The following is a 20,689-nucleotide window of genomic DNA, read 5'->3' on the forward strand; positions in this document are numbered from 1 at the left end:
GCCGTTAGTCGTTGGTAGCTTAATTACGAATTTTTGGCGTATTAAACAGTTAGGACCTCGTTGCTTGGAAAGCACACTTGTCTTGCGGTTAGAACTCGCCAAGTAAATCTCCAGGTAAGAGATTTCTACTACTAGCTCCATGTTTAGAATAATGAGATCACGTACACCTTCAGTTGTACATGTTGAGGACTAGACTATATGATGCATGAAGTTGATGATAGCATGATGCGATTATTGATATGGTTACATTATGGCATGATATTGTGATGATGAGAACTGTTGTGACTGTACACGGTTGTTGAGATGGAGAGTGAGATGATGATTAACCTGTTGTGATTGTATGATGATGCTATGTGTATGTATGCTATGGTTAGGGTACCTGTTAGCTTAACCTATTAGAGTCGTACCTGCATGGGTGTCCTTCGGGATCACCACCTATTTAGGACTGTGTGGTCCGACGGGACACCAGTCTAGCATGGATATAGATATGACTCGAGTGACTCGACGGGGTCCTCGCATCCCGACTGTCCTAGGTGTCCCCCGGGACACCGAAGACCAGAGTTACGTTCCTACGGGAGCGCATGTTGCACGTGTTCGGAAACGTGCCAGAGATTGGGTACCAGTCACAGGACTCTGATAGGAAGCTAACAGGCACCTAGTGGGACTAGTAGTGGGTCCCTTACTGAGTATTTTATACTCACTCTCTTCATATCATGTTTTTCAGGTAGAGGCCGAGGCAAGGGCAAGGGCAAGCTGGCGAGCGACCAGAAGTGACCGTGGTGAGCCATGGGGATTTCTGCTTTCGCTTATTCTTGTTTTTGACGTTAGTACCTGAGTTTTAGTGTTCTTCACTATTTACTTTTTTTTTTTTGTAGATAGGGCCCGAGTAGGACTTTAGAATGAAATTTTATTTTCGCATATTACTTGATTGGATTTTGATAAATAAATTTCTCAAATTTTATTCGTCTTTACTAAATTTTATGACTTAAACCACTTGTTCTACATTTAGTAATGACTTCGACTTAGTATAAGGAGTTGGGTTGTTACAGCTTGAGGTGCAGCTTTTTGCTCGAGTTTCACCCTTTTTCTTAATCTGATAGATCTGTTGCTTTTCTTTAAAGTCAGTTATGTTATTTAATCCAAATCTATCATATTCACTTAATTTTGTTCAATTATTTCTACTTTATTTATTATTTTTTATTTCATGTATCTTGTCGAATCAATAAATATACTTGTCAATTTAACATAAACTAATTAAAGTATATGCACAATCAAGCTATAGGTCAAATTTTTGTGCACTCCAAATATAGTTGGAATTGTGACTAAAGTTCCACGGTGGTTTGATAAAGGGATGATGATCGTGAGTATATAATTAAAGACAACTATCTTCATTGGTACGAGACCTTTAGGAGCAATATACCAAAAACAAAGCCATGAAGGTTTATATTCAAAGTGGACAATATCTTACCATTATAGAGATATTTTGAGGGTTTGTTGTCCTAACAAGTGGTTATAGGGCCAAGTTCTTAACTTAACCATGTTTGGTAGAATTTTCAATTGTTGAACAAAGATGTAGTGGAGCCTCGAAGGAAAAGGATTGTTGAGAATAACATTAAAGTTCCACATCAGTTAGATAAGGAGATGATTATGAGTATATAACCTAGAACAATTATCTCCATTAGTATGAGACCTTTTGGAGTGTTACAAAAAGCAAAGTCACGAACATATATACCAAAAGCAAAGTGGACAATAAAAATCAACCAATTAGATATTTGAGATAAGAGTTGAAGAAATACTCTTAAAATCATAACGTATCATTATAATACGAACATGCCCTAAGAAGTCTCAAATCACCCAACCCAAACCACGTGAATTTGTAATATTGAACTTCTAAAAAAGAGGCTTATATTAAAAGAGGATGTCAACCAATGTGCAACGGTATATGAGAGGAAAGGTTGCCTCCATCCTTGGCCTTTGCTTGACTATCAACTCCCTCACCTCACCACCATGGCTATATATATATATATATATGAGTATGGTAAAAGAAAACCAATGGAATGGTAGGCTCCAGTGAACCTCATCACCCAATTAAGAACATCAATAATAGTATTAGTTGAAATAAACATAAGACACCAAACATAGGTAGATTATTTCTCCTAAAAAATTAAATATTCAAATTATCACACTCTTATATAGCTAGGCATCTTTTACAACTAACATATATAGATCATAGTTTGAAATTATTTATTATCAATATATGATGTAATGTTTTTTTTTTTTTTTTTTTAAATTTTTATAGGACAAAAAGAAAATAAAACATCCCATCATATATAAGTGTTAAATAAAAACTATGAACATTTTGAGATTGGAGTGTCCCAAAGAAACTATATTCGGAAATTATCTTTGAACAAATTCAACTTTTGATCACAAATTTGATGGGAATAATTTTCTTTTTCTTTGGCCCCAATCACCTTTCCAACAATATCCTAAAGGACCCAACAACCCATCTAAGAATTTTCTTTTCTTTCTTTTAATTTTGTAATTCAAATTATACTGGGATTCAATTTTATTGTAAAGAAACCCACCTTTTCTTTTCTTTTCTTTTCTTTTCTTTTCTTTTCTTTTCTTTTCTTTTCTTTTCTTTTTTTGTTTTATTATTATTATTTTTTTTTTGTTTTTTTTTGCATTATTAGGGTTTTAAGGTATCTGCCCTAGCTACCACACTTCTTCTTTTTTCTCTCTTTCATTTGCTTTTCCTTTTTTTCCTCTTCTTTATTTTTCTATTTTTATTTTTATATTTTAAAAAGAAACATATAAAGAAAGACTTGCTCCAAATTAACTAATACTCGAACAATACTATTTTGATGTAATTAATTAAGATTCTAAATTTTCTAAATTATTTGAAATAAGAAAAGATGTCTATATTTACGTATGAAAAAATATTTTAGAATATATCAATAATTGATACCGATAAAGTCAAATTTTAGTATATTTGTAATAATTGGTGAATTTTTAAATTAATTAATTATAGACTTTCTAATTTAATTACTAATATATAACAAAAAGAAACTATCAGTAGCCCTCAAAGATATTATTGTTTTCTTTTCCTCTTTTTGTTATACCATTGATAGTCAGAATGGTTAATATTTGTAGAAGTAATTATTTATTAAGTTTGTGTCTTTTTTGCTCAAAAAGGACTAATAAATGTATAAATTAAAAGTATATGAAAATATATTCAATCTTCAAGTTGCAATAGGACAGATTCTCAATTCCTGCAGTTTTCTTTGAATGTATAATTTGCTTTTCTTTATGTTTTTCCTTTTTCTTTTCTTTCCTAACAAATTCATTGACCCAATTCTATTTTCAATTGCAAATTATTATTATTATTATTATTATTATTAGTTTAAAGAACATATAAGTATATATGAATATGGACCTTCCATATTCTATTGGAATTTTAAAATAATTGCATTAACTAGCACTCTTAATGGTAATAATTAAATGTATATCAATATTTTAAAATATCACAAAGATAGCAAAGTCCATTTGAGATGAATATTCTTTCATTGATAGATTTAGTAAACTATGATAGTTGGATCTTGATTTTGTTATATACGCTGTCAATTTAGGGTTAGATTTTTGTAATTATCCCAAAAATTTATTTCTTCTGTATAACATCAATCAATTCATATCAACAAGATAATAACCTTTCATATATTTTTAAATCGTGAAACTAAGAAGATTATTAAAACCGTTGAAAATATTTACAAAAGTAAAACAAAATTTCTTTCAAATTCTGTAAATGTATTGATAGACATCGATGAATTTCTATTAATATTTATCGAATAGAATATAAAATTTTACTCTATTTTGTAAATATTTTGATTCGTTATGCTATATTTAGAAATGTCATATTACAACACATTTTTGTCTTTTTTCGGATTTTTGGAATACTAAAAAATTTTAGTCAAATTTCATTATTTGAAAGAAATTAATTTTTCAGACGCTTCTGTACAACAAATTGATTATGTTTTACTCACACACAATCCGTGAACTACAAGGGCTTTTTGGTCAATTTCTTTTTTAAACTATCTTTTCCATACAAGTCCTTAAATTTTTGTTCTAAATATAAAAAACACAATGTTACTTAAAAAGAACTAAACTTCCCTTTCAAAGAGTCTCAAATAATTGGGAACGGACGAAAAATCGTTATCAAACGAAGCCTTAACAACGAGAATGATAAATACAGCGATAGAGATTAAATTCTCAACCAAGAAATTACAATATTCAAAAGTTCAAAAATTAAATTTGTCTGATGTTTGACTTTGACCAGCTTAGAGGGAAGAAAAATTTGTGAGTGCACGTAGGTTTGGAAATAACCATTTAACGTGCAAAAGATTTAACAATGATAATCATACAGAACAAATTCAGAATTTGAAAGGTTCAAAGTCAATGCCTAACTCATCAAGACAATTGACAGAATGAGAATTAAGCAGACATTTTTTTCTCTTCTACATATACATATTTATATATTTTATACAGAAGCATGCAACTGAATATAAGAACATATGGTTTCGAGGAGTTGTCGATATCGAAATGAGTAGACATTAGCAACCGGGTGAGCAAAAAGAGCGCAGCGTTTGTGCAGATCTTTAGAAGAAAGAACACACCTGTTCTGATCTTTCAATGGCTCCTTAACATAGTTGATATACATTCTAACAAGTTTTAACCTACATATTTCAATACAAGGATCAAATACATATCACACAAAACAACAAGAGGGCACTAAATAGAAATGAAATCATGATACCATTATCGACGAGATACCGATATTTCTAAGTAACCGATAAGACGTCTAGGTACTCAATGGTTATTGATCACGTAGCAAGAAAAATGATGAAGCATATAGAGCATATGTACGAGGCGTCGAACAGTAGAAGCAATGTCGGTATAAGCATTAAAGTCAAGGCGATTTCATGTGCTATAGTTTTAGCGATTCATTCAAAAGCATGGGAACTCTAAAGAGGCAGTGTCCCATTGAAAGAAAGGATAATAGATAAATTGCTTTAGAATCCAAGAACCTACAGACTAACTTGAGTTTATTGTATCATACAGCCATACGAAACAAATGTGGAAACAAGTTTGTTCTTCTTTTAAGCGAGTTAACATGATTTACATTACGAGCCGTTGGGAACTCACCAGAAGATGTAGAAATCCCAAGTCCTTTATATAATGTTTTTCCATCCATATATATTTTTCTGGAGCTACATGGGATCATTATCTCCCTTGCCAAGTAAAAGTGGGAATTCATCATCTGGTTCGGGGAAACTGTAGTCTTTAGCCATGGTTCTCATAGACTGATAAACTTGATACATAGACCACCTGTCTTTAGGCCGAGAAACGATGCAATTCATTGTAATTTTCAGAAATTGTAAGATCTCTTCATCATTCCCTTTCCCACAAAGATCTTTATCAATAACATCCTTAATTCGACCCGACGTACTTTGCTGATTAACCCAATCCACCAAGTTACCCTTATAGCCTTCCTCTGCTTTGGTGACTTCTAGAGGTTTCTGGCCAGTGATCAACTCCAAAAGCACAACTCCAAATCCATAAACATCCCCTTTCAGAGAAGCAACCATTGTGCTCGGGTATTCTGGAGCAACGTAGCCCAGTTCCCCTAAATCTCCATTAACAAAACTGCTGTCTTGAGAATCCGAAGCCATCAATCTTGCCAATCCAAAATCCATGATCCTAGCATCATAATCTTCATCCACAAGAATTACACTAGAGCATATGTTTTGATGCATAAATGGAGGTTGGCATCCATGGTGAAGCCAAGCAAGACCTCTAGCTGCACCCAAACCAATCCTAAACCTAGTTGGCCAATCCAATATCTCACCATTTCCATGTAACAAAGAAGACAAAGTCCCATTAGACATATACTTATAAACCAAAAGCTTTTCCTCTTCCACAACACAAAACCCCAAAAGGGGTGTCAAATTTGGGTGCCTTATCGATCCTAGTCGATTCATCTCCATTCGAAACAGCTTCTCACCAAGCTTGCAAGTATTGAGCCGCTTAATAGCAAGTACGGAACCATCTGGAAGAACAGCTCTATATGTAGTCCCAGTTCTAGAAGAAACTATAATGTTTTCAGAATTGAAATTGTTAGTAGCAGCCATCAAATCAGCCAATTTAACTTTCACTAGAGGCTTCTGAAACAAAGAAACTTGAACAAGCTTATAAGCTCTCAATCTATCAGCCCAATCCCCACTAATCCCATCTCCATATCCCCTTCTCCTTTTCATATTCATTCTAGAATGATACCACCACCATAACCCAAAACCTAACAACAGAGAAGCTGCAGCACCAAACACACCAGCAGCTATAATAATCGCAAGATTCTTCTTACTCAACCCACCACAACTAGATCCAACAGGCCCTCCACATAAATCACTATTCCCATCAAAATCCTCCTTCCCAAATTTATCAAAAAATGATGGAATCGTCCCAGTAAGTTGATTATTAGCAACAGAAAATTTGTTAAGCCTACCCAAACTCGTAAGCTCAACTGGTATTGTACCAGAAAGTTCATTATCAGACAAAATCAACGAATTCAGATAAGAACATCTGGCAAGATCAGCCGGAATAGAACCAGTAAATTGATTGTTAGACAAATCCATACTAACCAAATACGGAAGCCACTCACAAATATGAGGTGGGATCTCGCCGGAAAAGCTATTCCCGGACAGATCCAGTTTCTGCAAGCTTACACAGTACTGTAAGTCTTCAGAAATCGAACCAGAGAGCTTCATATCTTTGAGTTCAAGGCTGAGAATACGATTCTCACGGTCATTCCAACAGGAAAGACCAACGAATTTGTTGCAGAGATGACCAACAGATGTGTTCTTGAAATCCCATGAACTGAGTCTTCCAAGAGGATCAACAAGAGCATTCTTAACACCACGAAGACACCTTATATCATCTTCAGGAACTACAGAAAAAGATGGAGAAACAGAGAGTAGAAGAAGAAGAAAAACAGAAACCCATTTGAGAAAGAAGGTGAAAATCTTCATGGTGAAAAACAAAAATAAATAAAAAAAACCCTTATGAAATGATTGATGATTGAGGGCTCTAAAGGCAGAACCAGGGTCTTCTTCTTCTTCTTCCTCCTCCTTCCATCAATGCTTTTCAGTTTTGTTCTCTCTTTTTTTTTTTTCCTTTTTTCCTTTTTCTTTTTGATCATTTTCCAAACTCCAATAATTTCAAGATTAAAAGGCAATCTATTTACCGAAATACCCCTAGTCCATATTTTTCAAAATGCATTGGAATACAATAATTAAGAGAGGAGTAAAAAGGGAATTTGGAGAAATGAAAAGGGGTAGTTTTACAAAAAATGTAAAAAGAGGTAGAAGTTGAAGTTTGAGTTGGAGTTTGTCTAAATAAATGAAAAGGTTTGACTGTCTTTGATAAAAAAAGGGGAAGACATCCTGTGAATTCATTGACTCTATTTATTTTACAACTAAAATACCCTTTTCTTTCTATTACACAAATTTTACAATTTTTTTAACAGACAAAAAAAAAAAAACTAATTTCTTTTATAAAAAATAATCATTAAATTTCAAATTTAGTCCCTCTACTTTGCTTAAATTATGAAGTTTAAATTTTGAAAAAGTTATCTTTTTTTAGTTTCAAAGTTTTTGATAAATACACTATCAGAATTTTTAAAAATATATCTTTATTTCTATGATTTTTCTTGTTTTTCTCTCTTTTTCAGATGCGTGCATGTCTTTCTTTTTTTTCCTTTTTTTTTCATTCACTACATGCATTGTATCGTCGACATTTAAAGTAGGATAACCAAAACTAAAAGATTGTGTATAAATAATATTGAAAAAATAGTTTATACCAAATTTTGAAGAAAAAAAATTGTTTAGATTTGGCGATCGTGTAGTCAAATCTAAACGACCGTATACCAATTTTTTAAAAAAAATTGGCAAAATCTAAACAATTGTGTAACTAATTAATTAAACGATTGTATAACAAATTAAACAAATCTAAACGATCGTGTACCAAACAATAGTCAAATCTAAACGATCGTGTACTAAATCGTGTTACCAAATATATTACGTGCATTGTTGACAGGATATTTTTGGTATTTTATACGTTGAGCCTCTGAATTTTTTCCATTTTTTGAATTGCAGTGTAAATACTTTGCCGCTTTTTTATATTTTTTTTAAAAGATCCAAAAATTAAACTATTAAAAAAAAGAGAGAAAAATTATATATTAAAACAAAAATGTATATATAATTGTGGAAAAGAAGTGATTAGAGAGGTTTGACCAAGAGGGATCAAATGGGGAATTTTGACCAATGGGGTTGTGTTTGTTGGGACCCACACACATTTCCTTTTGTCTTCTTGCCTCTTGTTTTGTCCCTACTAGAATTTGTTCTCTCTCTCTCTCTCTCTCTCTTTTTATTATTTCCTTTTCCATTAACTATTATTGACAATAAATAGCATCCACACTTTTTATTTCATTTCTCTCTCTTTTTTAACTTTCTAAGTTTAGATATACTTCCCTTTCAGAAGTTACAATATATATATATATATATATATATGTCATTAAATCTTTCTATTAAATTATAATGTCAATTGTGTTGACTTTAATAATGGAGGGTTCTCTTTATGGGAATTTCATAGGATTATTATATTATGTCAATATATATTCCTCTTCAATAAACCTTTCTTTTCAATTAATTAATTGCTTAACTATTATTATTCAATCTTCAAATAGTTTTAGCTTATGGTTCATAATTTTTTAAAAAATAATTATTATAAATAATAAAATAAATAAAAATATTTATAAAATATAAACAAAAGTTTAAAATTTTATCTATGATAGTCATTGAATATAAACACTAATACAAGTTTATTAGTGACTATCTATATTCATCGTTAATAAAATCTAATTTATTTTATTATATTTTGTAAATATTTATAATTCCTTTTGTTTAGGGTTAGCCATAGAGTCAATCTGTCTTCGTACCTTTTGACCAATATGATTTGATCATAAGTAATTTGTTATAACTAAGTTTCAAGAGTGGTTTCCATATATGATCAAAAGTGATTTTGAATAGCGAAGAGTAAACCATAAAAGTTTCTACAAGAATATATGTGTTTTTGGAGCATGATGATTTAGTTATAATTATTTTTGTAAATGTGTTTGGTTGTGTATTATTTTAATATAATTAATTTTAAACTTACTTCTAGATTTTTGTAAACGTGTTTGCATTGTTAACGTTAGGTTTTTCACGGTGTCAAAATGAGTCTAAGCTCAACTAACAACATAAAAAATCAAACAAACGTTTGTTTTCACATTACCTAAAAAAATATATGTTTTTTATATTACACATCCCAAAAATCACTTTCAAACCTGTTAAAAGAGTACATTTGGATTATTATTATTATATGAAAGTGCTTTTAAAAGTCTAGACATATATTTGGAAAAAAAAAATTAAATTAGAAAACACGTGTGATACCTTTATTTTTAGTAGAACAATTATGAGGATTAAAAATGAAATTGAAGAAAAATTATGTTAATTACTATCGTGTTAAATTCAATTTAATTGAGAAAGTGACTTTTAAAAATATTATGTTATTTGTTGGATAACTATTTTTAAAAAGTGCTTCACGGATCAATTATTTATGATTATGACATTATTTGCAAAATCACTTTTAGAGGTATCCTTGTGCTATATTTGTTCATATAATTGATATATATATATATATATATATATATATATATCACAACTATATAAAGAGATCTCTTCAATGCATTAATTTGATATTTGTCTTCTCCTTTTTGTTTTTGCTTTCCTATATATGCTCTATAATTTTTTCTTCCAAGTCCTAAATTTAGAGTGAGTTAAACCATGAATATATCATAACATTGTCTAATGTTTGATCTTTCAAATACTAAATAAAACATCAATTCGTCGAATTTTGTAGCACTCCATGTGTCTTTTAACTATCAATTATTTTTAAAAGAAAAAACATACATTTTTAATCTCTTTAAGTTTTTTTCTTTTAACCTACTTTCTATTTTAGCTCTCATGATTCAAAATGTTACATTTTTAGTCATCAAGTTTTTGAGTTTGATTTTATTTCAGTCACTAAATTTCTAGCGGCTACAACTTTACTTTTGAAAGTTTGAGTTTTGTTTCAAATTAATCCCATGTTTCAATATTTTATATTTTGCTAAATACTCACGTTTTAATGTTAATATCTACTTACTAGTTTAAAAGAGTTATAATTAATTAAGTTTCACTATTTTTTTTTATCGATATTAAAATTAGTTTTAAAGCATCATTTCATAGTTATAATTTTTAGAGATTAACAACAAAATAATGAAGAAGTAATTAATTAGTGATTAATCAAGTTTTAAAAGTGTAAATCTCAAAAATTGAAACATGACTACGCTAAAATTAAACGTAAAGTTCAATAATAAAATTATAACATTTTAGAATCTAAAACAAAAACACGAAATGATTATATAATATTTTAGAATTTGATTACTAAATTAAAATTGAATTTAAAATTGAAGGACAGAAAGTATAACATTTAAAAACATGAACACCAAATGAAAATTTAAACCTAAAACTTTTTGGATCAAAGAGGATATTTTTCTATTATTATTGAGAAAAAGAAAATAAAACCCCAAAGAAGCAAAGAGACAGACCAGCTTGGTTGTGTTCCACTTGATGACAATGGACATGAGAAACAATGACAATAATCAATGTGGAATTCAACAAGAAACCAACCACAAGTACTTCACATTTTTCCCCAAAGAAAGATCCACTTGGATTTATATCAATGTGTGCTATTCCTAATTTGTTTCCAAACAAAGGAAAATGATAAAACCCAACCAAAGAGAAAGTGTGTGGGAATAATTAATGTAAAGGAATGTGAAAAATAATATATATATATATATATAGTTACGGGTGAGTTTAAGCCAAAGAGTAAAATTAGTAAAAAAAAAAATGAAATGAGAGCGTGCATGACTAAGAAGATGCTCTTGAACAAACTAAAAAACAATATCCAAAGTGTAGAATTAATGAACTTCAAGAACAAGGTTAACTTGGCCCAAAACCTAGCTAGCCTCAACCTAACCTAGACCCAGGTTGACCTCATTGGTTTGTGCACTTCACTTCATGCATGATTTGACCTAACAAGATCCTAAAATGGGGAAGTGGTTGACTTTAACCTAAAACCAAACCAACAAGTAACATATCAACTTCTGTTGTAATGAATCCCATGACAGACATATAAGAGTCCTGGAGCTACGGAAAAACCCTATGGAGATGAGAAGGTTTAGGCCATCTAACGCCGTAAATAAGGTAACAAAAGAGGTAAGTTTTGACTCTTTACTAGTAATTATATACTACAACAAATCTTTAAGCTTCTTGAGTTAAACATCAGAGTGTGAATTGTCTATACCACATGCATTCATGTGCGGTTCTTGCTATTTTGCAGGTGATCTTTCTTCCAAAATACAAATTTAATTACCCACCGGTGCCACATTGAGGTCAAGTCACTTTACCTATCTAAATCTTTACCATCAATTTTGTTTAATAAATCTTTATCCTACTTTATTGCTTATTATAAATAATTCCAAGGTAAGATTATTTTGGAAGTCCTAAGTATCTATTTATTTTTTAAAGGACATTAAACTTATAAATACTACTCTTTTTTTTTCTATCTGATTTATTTCCCTCTCTTTTCAAAATGTTTCCAAAATTCAAACTCAGTTTTATTGAAGGATAAAATAGTAGTTTTTCGAAAGAAACGTTAAAAATTTAGCTTTAAATTCAAATGTTCTCTTAAAAGTGTAAATGATCGTAAAGAAAATGTAAAAGAGAAAAAAAAAATACTGAACATGATATCAAAAGGAGTATTAATTTAATAATAAAACTATGAATAATTTTGGTTCCTAAATTTTTAAAAATATTTGTTTGAGTCCTTAGACTATTAAAAAGAACATATTTTGGTTCCTGCGGTTAGAGTTTTGTTAACTTTTTAACAAAACAATGAGGTTAGATTCTGTACATTAATGACGACTAGACTGTCAAATAAGATAGCCACTTTCTGAAATATAGAGTTTTAATTTTTAATTATAAGAGATAACAAATTGATGTCTTATTGGAAAACTTAAAAAGTCATTTTGCATGCAAGATTTCGATCATCATCATGTTGGTGCATTAGCATTCTACTTCACTTTCTCAACTCATGCTAGATGCAACTTCATCCATATACAAAAATTTTTAGTTTCTCAAGTCTAGGGATATGTTGTGATTCATTGAGGTGTTTGTTTCTTTTTTTCTCGATTCTTTCTTTTTTTGGAGAGATGGTGTGAGCGAGATTTGATTATTTGAGTTTTGGAGAACAAAGTTAAATGTGAACAAAGTTAGTATTTGGGTTTATTTGATAAATGTGTCAAACTATTTTTGTTGTGTTGGATAAAAGATTTATTGAATAAATTAGCATGATTTTTTGGTTATTTATCTATTTAAGTAATACGATGAATCCAAAATCTAATAATCCAAATATAAAGGTCACATTACCATTTCATTAAAGAGTTATCCGAATATTTCAATGACAAAGACTAGATATAATATTGAATTAAAAAAACACAATATCCAATTGTTTATTAAGCAGGATATTAAAATTTGAAAGAAAGATATAGATAGACACATCTTTTCAATATATACTCTTCCTGAATTTTTAATTTATATGGTGCTTCTGCTGGGAGGGGTGGGGGAAAAAGGTGCTTAATAATCAATTAGTAATTGACCCATTCATTCTAATTTTTACCTTTTTTACACCCTTGTATCATCATTATTAGCACAAATTTTCAATATTACTCTCCTAATCTTATCTTTTAACTCCTTTTTACTTGTAGACTCGCGTTTAAGTTTCATTTCTTACGTTTCTTTTTAGATAATTTTTAACCGGTCCTCGATCAACAAGAATTTTAAATGCAACTAAATACCAAATAAATTTTATTATATTTATAATATTGTTATACCTTCTGATATTTTATTTTAAATTTAAAATATGAGGAATAGTTTAATAATTATAAAGTTGTTTTTTTGATATTAAACCTAGAAAGAAAGACCCTGTATTTTGAAAAAGTGACCACCACCACTACTCATTGAGTTCTTTCCTATGAATTTACTTACGTGGATTCCTCTTATTTTCCAGTGGCTATGAAAAAGTATCTACCAGATTTTTTTAACCTTTTACTATGATCTTATTCTATATATATATATATACCTAAAAAATTTGATTCAATTTTGTCAACTAAGTAATAATTTCTTAAGACGTTTTTTATTTCATTTAATTGCTTTAGAAAACTGTCCTAACTTTCAAATACTTTTTTTGCAATTCAAATTCTTAAGGCTGTCTAACAATCTAAAATCTCATTTTAATATTAATGTAAATAAGAAAAATAATAAATTTGAACATTTTCTTTTAATTTATTAATAAAAATGTCAACTTTCAAAAACTTTCCTATACTTAAAAAACTATATTATAATTAGTGTCCATCGTATAACTCAAATCAATTTAGAATCCAACTTACAACTTGTTCACGTAACTCAAATACTATATTTTTTCTTTTTAAATAAAATTATGTTCGTTTCTTTTAAATTCATTCTAAGGAAGCTTTCCTAAATATAACAAATTATTCAAATATTTACAGTCGTATAACAATGTCTATTGTTTCTATACTCTTTCTTGTTTTTCTTTCTTTCTTTTAAAAGTATGCATGTCTTTTTTCTTTTTCTCTTTTTTTTCATTCACTGCATGTATGGTCTTTTTTCTTTTCTTTTTATACGTTTAGATTAGGTAACCAAATCTAAAGAATGATGTATAAAGAATATTGAAAAAAAAAAACGATTTGGGGTAGCCAAATCTAAACGATAACAAATCTAAACGATCGTATAACCAAATTAAACAATAGAATTGAAAAAACAAATCTAAATTACTAAATCGCGTTACCAAATATATTACTTTGGGGCATTTTTGGTATTTAACATAGACCTCTACGCTTTTTTCATTTTCAATACTATAAATATTTTGTCGCTTTTTTTATATTTTTGAAAAAGACCCCTAGATTTTAACTATTCTATTAAACACAAATTTTTAGTTCAATTCTAGAAAAAATAAGTTATGAAAACTATGACAGGTTTGTTTTTGTCTTTTATTTTTATTTTCTCTAAATTAAGCTTATTCATTTCTTTCCAATTTCTTAAATGTTTTACTTTTTTTTTTCAATTAAAAAATTGATATTTGGTTAAATTCTGAAAAAGAAAAAAAAAAAAAAGTGACCTAATGCTCACATGACTTTTAGGTCTATCAATCAAACTTGAACTTGGGCTAAAGCTAAGTCCTAATTTTCACCGTGAGCTTAGTTTGAAGTAAACTTTAGATTTAAATGACTTTAATTACTTGACCCTATTGTTTTGATCACAACTCAAAAAATAAAAAATATGAATTTTTTAGTTCTCCATTCATTTGTTTCCAAACTTAATTTAAGAATCCAAGAATTTTTAATATAACTAACAGTTTTAACTCTTTCAAAATTACTTCTAAATCTGAACTTCATATAATTTAAGTTCAAGATGTTTTCAAATACAACAAAATGAATTAAAATATTTACAAAATATATTGAGAGAAGTTTATTAATATTTATAATTAATAGAATATGAAGCATTTATAAATATTTTCAATAGATAGATTTGTTATTTAAGATACTTTGGAGGCGGAAGAAAAAGGAAAAAGAAAGAAAGAAAGAAAAAACTTGTCTCCAATTTGAAAATGATGATGAGGTTAAAATGGGCCTACGTTTAAACGACCTTATGGTTTCAAATTTTGAAATTGGAAGAGTAGAGCGTTAAGAAACCGCGCTCTTAAAACTAACAATAAATAAATACATAAAAATCCCCAAAGTACATTTCATATTTTCTTTTATTGGGGGTCCCACCCGCAAATTTCCTTCTTTCTTGCGCGCCTTTGAAACCCAAAGGATCTGAATCCCTCACGTGGAAGCTTCCCTCCAGACGCTGTCGTTTCCCTTTAAACGCCGTCGTTTTCCCCAGCCCTCCTCTTTCATCTTAACCGAAACCGCTCCCCCGCCGAAATGCTCTCCAAACTACCATAGGAACCACCCCCCCCGCATCTAACCAAATTCAAACCTCAAAGCCATTGCAATTTCATGGCAATCAGAACAGATTCGATTTCGTAGCTTAAGTTTTTAGTTGAGTTGATCTTTCAGTTCTTCTTCTGTTTAATCTGAGCTCCAAGTTTTTATTTATTCAGCCATGGATGACGAACACCAGGTACTACTCATTCAACGTGGAGTTTTGGAAGGATCGGTATCTTCTTTGATTTTGTACTGGAAAACATTGTGTTTTTGGTTATTTGATTCTCTCTGACTGTTTTCAGAAAATGATGGCTCTCAAAACGGCTTATGCTGATATAATCTTGAACACGGTGAAGGAGGCTGCGGCTCGTGTAATGGTATCCGACCGTAAAGTGATTTGTCTCCAGCAGGATCTTTGTTCTGTCAAGGATGAGGCGCTCAGGATGCTCCTTCGCTTGAAGAACATGATTGATTCTAAGGTAAATTTTATTCTAATACTATCTTAACTTTCGTCCTTTCTACTTTTTGATTCCTTCTCAAAATTTATTCATTGATTATGGTTGCGTAAATTGCTGCGTATTTGTGATGTTTATCATCGTGTGTGTTTCTTATGGTTTGATAACTAGCTGTGCTTTTCTACATTGTAATAGTTCTGCAAAATTTTACTATAGACATGTTATTCACATTCATTTCTTGTACGTATTACTCAATGGTTATTTGGCTGCTTTGATGGTGTACAAGGCAATGTTATAAATATACAAGTTCTCAACTGAATGTATAAAGGGGAGTACCTTTATTAGCCAGCAGCATACTCGAAACCAAATAGTGATATTGTATGATAATCTCAATGGAATTTTAACTACTGACAAAAGTATTAGCTAGATTTGAATTTCTCATTATTGCCTTCGGCAATTCAATTGATGTTTTTGTTGCATGTATCTCTAATTTATTGAATGCTATTTGGATCTTTATTTATGTTGTGATTTTTTCATCATATCCTAGATTGGTTAGACATTTTTTTCCCATTTATGATGGACTCTGTGTTTAAGTGTTGCTTGTGAGTTCGTTTGAGGTTTTATGGGGACATTTGAGTTTTATCTAGCCCCTGGAAGACTAGAACCATCAATGGATGCGAGTACTTAAAGTTAATGGCATCTGAAACAGAGCGTAATTGGATACTTTTTGGATTATCCTTCTCGTAATTAAATTTCCTAGCTTTGGGATTACTGTACCTAACTACATTCAGCAAAGAGCAAATAGCAAATAGCAAACCCTTTGTTGAAGGTGATCTGAAATTTTATGATTGCTTGATTATAGTTTCTTGCAAATGGTTGGAGTTTTAACTTCTACATATGATTTAAGGCTCTTTACCAATTGTAAATGTGGTTGATAGTCTGAGACATTCCGTCGCTGAGATATGATTTGCATTAGTTTACTTGAAAAGTTAACTAATTTCATGGAAGTGTAGTCATCATTTGTTTTATTATGCCAAGTTCTGTATTAAATGTTGCTTAACAAGATGTTAAAACAAGTCCGGATTCATAATGATTAAGACATTCGGTGGAGTTTGATGTTGGTTGACAAATGGAATTTGAACTTTCGTCAAGCAAATAAATTTGTGAAACTGAGTATTATATTTTATTTTTTAAAAACATTGTTTTTGATAAGAAACGTTCTATGTATCTCAAAGAAAAAGAATAAAAATAAAACAATTAATAACGATAATAAGAAAACCCGGGAGCTGGGAGTGTATAGAATTTCCTCCCACCCAAAAGAAAGTTACATAATCAAAGTCTTCTATTCATGACTAGGCTGTTTCTACAAAAATATTTCTTGCGGTTTGAACAGCGCTTCAAAAGGAATCCGCTGAGGTCATTCTATCTTTAAAAATATTACATAATACACTTGGATTAGTTTGTTAAAGTTGTTTAGCAACAAATCCCCTTCGTATTGGTTACCTTTCTGTTATACATAGGTTTATTCTGTCCTACTGATGCTCAATGAGTTATGTAAGAGTTTTGTGATTCTCTCTTTTCAAATAGGATAAAGTAGCTCTCTCTCACCGCACAGTTTTATAAAATTTTAGCTTTGCCTTTAAACACCTTTCCTCTTACACTCGACACAAGCCAGAGATCCACCTTTTTTGGTATATGGCTATACCGAAGTAGCACCAAACCTTTTGAACAAAAAGGGCAAGGGAGAAAAATCTGATCGAGTGTCTCAGCCTCCTTAAGACAAAAGCAGCAGATAGAAAGAGATAAATCCCAACTCCGGAACTACCTTTGTAACTTTTCAGCGGTATGACGGTTTCTATAAAGAAGGGACCAAATGAAAATTTCACTTTCTTTGCGACTTTCAAACTTCTATAAATAACCTACCAACGCAAACCTCTCTAGGTTTATTATTGTAGTGGCCATTTCCAATCACTGAATTTATTACAGTTGGAACTTGGAATATAGGCAGATTGCAGAAATATCATCACTACTGTAGTAGCCATTTCTAACTGTTTTTTCTTATTTCATCCAAATGGACATACCATTCTCCTTTGCAGATGCATGAAGCAGAAATAACGTCATTATGCCAGAGGAGAAAAGTTGAAGAGCTTGAAGCAAAACTTCACAAGGCAGAGGATGTGATAACAGATCTTAGAATGCAGTTGAAAGAGGCCAAAAACCAGTTGGAGAAGGAGAAGAAAGACAAAATGCAGCCTTTTGAAGGGAAAATTATGAATAAAATTACTTTCTCCAGTCGGTCTACTCTTGAGCCGGATTCTTCCCGTCCTTCCTCACCAGAACTGCAAACAGCGTCTTCTAATTTAAATAGCACGAAGATGGAACAGATTGCTCAGGCAATGTACAATAGTGTGCCAAGGTCTATCGATCACTCATCTGCTTCTCACGTGGACATCGTCCATTCTCATGATTCTGACTCTACCTCCACGGTACTGAGAATCAAGGAGCATAGGTTATCTAGTAAGAGGTGCCCCCAGAGAATTCGTTCGCTAGAAAGGAATTTCCAGGATTATGGTTTACCTCTAGGTATTGATGTAAAAGATAGCCAAGTCCTTGAGGGAAAGGAACCTTTAGTAAAAAGAAGGAACAAGGAGGAAAGAGACCTCTCTACCAGATCCGTAAAGCTCCATACATTAAGAAAGACGTCTCAATTTGGAAAATGTAAAACAGGCACTTGCAGGCTGCATGCTAGTCAACTCACGAAACCTCATCATCCATCATGCATCATTTCCATTTGCAAGCCTCATTTGAAAGATGGTGTCGTGAGATCTAATAAAAGTGAATATCGACCACCTCTGATGGTTGGCAGTGGGAACGTGACACTAAATTCTCGTTCGCCGGAGGAGCATAAAATTGACAATTACAAAGATGCAAGTGGGGATTCTATTGAAGGGCTACCCAAAGGGAACATGAAAACAGGGAATTTAAATGGTCACTCTCCTGATCAGCCTATCAACCCTTGCGATAAGTCTTTTTTCCCATCTCCATGTAGTACTTCCATTAATCTAGTTGATGATAATAGGAAATCTGGTGAATATCATTCCAACATAACTAAGCATCAGACGAAGATGAAGAAATTAACCTGTTTGGATCCAGGACTCGCATCAACAGGAAGTTATATTGATTCTTTATCAGTTCTCCCTAGTGTTACTGCCAGTGTTAAGGTCAATAAATCCAAAGTCCTCGAGAATGCTGCAAACAGTAAGAAAGATTCGACTGCATTGACAGTGAAACAGGAAAGTGGTGGAATTAGGAATTTGATTTTTCCAAGTTCTAAGTCGAACTCTGAAATGAATCCTGATACAAAATGCGAGCAAATATATGAAGTTACAAATTATTCTCCTTGCCAAGTAGACAAGAAAATGTTTCTTAGATGTTCAAGGCAAAGCAAACGCAAGAGGGAAGCCATAGACATTTCTGATGAAAATATTTCTCCAGGAAAGAGCAATGCAAAAAGGAGGTTGCATGAGAAACTAAAGTTTGAGCCTGAGTTTGAGAGGTCTAACTTGATCAGAGAATCGACGAGGGAGAGTCGACAGTTGTCACAAGTTGCCCGTCAGGTTTGTTACACATTCTCCTTTTTCAATTTTGAATGTGTGATGAACTGATTATAAGATGTTGAGACTTTATTAGTAGTGGCTCTAGCTTGCATTATTTGGAGGCTTTATATGGTAAAAGCTCCTTTTAATGTTATTTTAGGAACTGACGCCTGACACCTTAATTGAGTTCAATATTTTGTTCTTGCATCAACCCAAATCACGTTTTTGGCTAAGCAATGTTAACTATTCTGTCGTTCACCTATGAAATTCAACCAGGAAAAGGAAAACCAATCACTTGACTTTGAACTGTTTTTAAGAGGCAGTTGGTTCAAGGGTTGGGAATCTGATTTTCTATGATTTATTTTAAAAGGGTAAGACTTGTTTGGATTGACTAGCGAAGAAAAAAGGTTTCTAAAAAAATGTTGTTTTAGAAGCGTTTCAAAGTTATTTTCAGTAGTTGCCAAACACTTCAATTTTTTTTAAATGACTTATTTTAAAAATTAAACACTTAAAAGTTAACCCAAACACACTTGAAGAAAACTTCAATGTGAAATTTGAAGCAAAAGAACTTCCTTTTCCACTTTTTCCACTACAATTTTAGTAAGACTACTATTGATTATGTTTCTTGCAATTTCCATGATCTTTAGAACACTTGCACAAGCACATAATGGATTTCTGTCCTTACATTCTCATCATTTGGTTGGTTAAAATCTTAAGTGCATTGTTTCAAATAGCTAACCTTTTACCTTTTTATTTTCCGGCAGCTCGTATCTTTGTCTAGAAAAAGATGGGAGTAATAATGGTGGTTTCTTTTCATCCTTCAACACCATCAGAACCTGGATATGATTGGGAATCAAGCACGTCAGCCCTCCTGTGAGTTGTTCTTCAGCATTTTCTTTTCCAAAAAATCCACTGATTGGTGTTTAGATTCATTTAATGAGAGAGAGAGAAAGATAGATGAATAGATTATTCTGTGCAGTTTTTTACTAGTGTGTCTTCTTCACATAGTTGATGGCTATATAGTATTTAATTTAATTTAATTTAGTTTATAGAAACATGAATCAATAACAAAAAAAGATATGAGGATTCAGGAGTACTAATTATTAGCTTCAATGTGTTGAGATTATGTAAAATGAAACAAGTAGGGTCATTTTTGTGATGATACATGTAACACAACATGTCTTGAAGTAAGCATGCCTTTGAATTTTTCTACCTTTTCTTTCTTATTTCTGAATTGATGTTTCTTCATCATTGGCATTGACATTACATTGCTTCTCTGACTGATGAAAGGCGAGACTTTTTAGTGCTAAAAGGAAAGAAATGAGATCTTTTGCAGGTGGTTATCACTTTCCAAGACATTGGATTCTCTGTTTTCTTATTTTTTTCCTCCCAATATTTAATTACAATCTTTGATTGAAATGGATTTTTTTAGCAAA

At 31.3% G+C, this 20,689-nt stretch overlaps 2 protein-coding genes across 2 annotated transcripts; one reads left to right on the forward strand and one right to left on the reverse strand.

Moving 5' to 3' along the window:
- Positions 1 to 4,350: 4,350 nt before the first annotated feature.
- LOC103498033 (inactive LRR receptor-like serine/threonine-protein kinase BIR2) lies at positions 4,351 to 7,514 on the reverse strand. Its single transcript, XM_008460485.3, has 2 exons — positions 5,200 to 7,514; positions 4,351 to 4,730 (listed from the first exon to the last, which is right to left on the reverse strand). The coding sequence occupies exon 1, from the start codon at positions 7,077 to 7,079 to the stop codon at positions 5,265 to 5,267; it is 1,815 nt and encodes a 604-aa protein (XP_008458707.1). The 5' UTR covers positions 7,080 to 7,514; the 3' UTR covers positions 4,351 to 4,730; positions 5,200 to 5,264.
- Positions 7,515 to 15,095: 7,581 nt separating this feature from the next.
- On the forward strand, positions 15,096 to 20,465 carry LOC103498034 (uncharacterized). The gene is made up of 4 exons (XM_008460486.3): positions 15,096 to 15,398; positions 15,505 to 15,681; positions 17,754 to 19,274; positions 20,018 to 20,465. The coding sequence occupies exons 1-4, from the start codon at positions 15,381 to 15,383 to the stop codon at positions 20,048 to 20,050; spliced, it is 1,749 nt and encodes a 582-aa protein (XP_008458708.2). The 5' UTR covers positions 15,096 to 15,380; the 3' UTR covers positions 20,051 to 20,465.
- The last annotated feature ends 224 nt before the right edge of the window (positions 20,466 to 20,689 follow it).

The sequence above is a fragment of the Cucumis melo genome, chromosome 9 (assembly GCF_025177605.1).
Source record: "Cucumis melo cultivar AY chromosome 9, USDA_Cmelo_AY_1.0, whole genome shotgun sequence".
In the NCBI taxonomy this organism is placed as follows: domain Eukaryota; kingdom Viridiplantae; phylum Streptophyta; class Magnoliopsida; order Cucurbitales; family Cucurbitaceae; genus Cucumis; species Cucumis melo.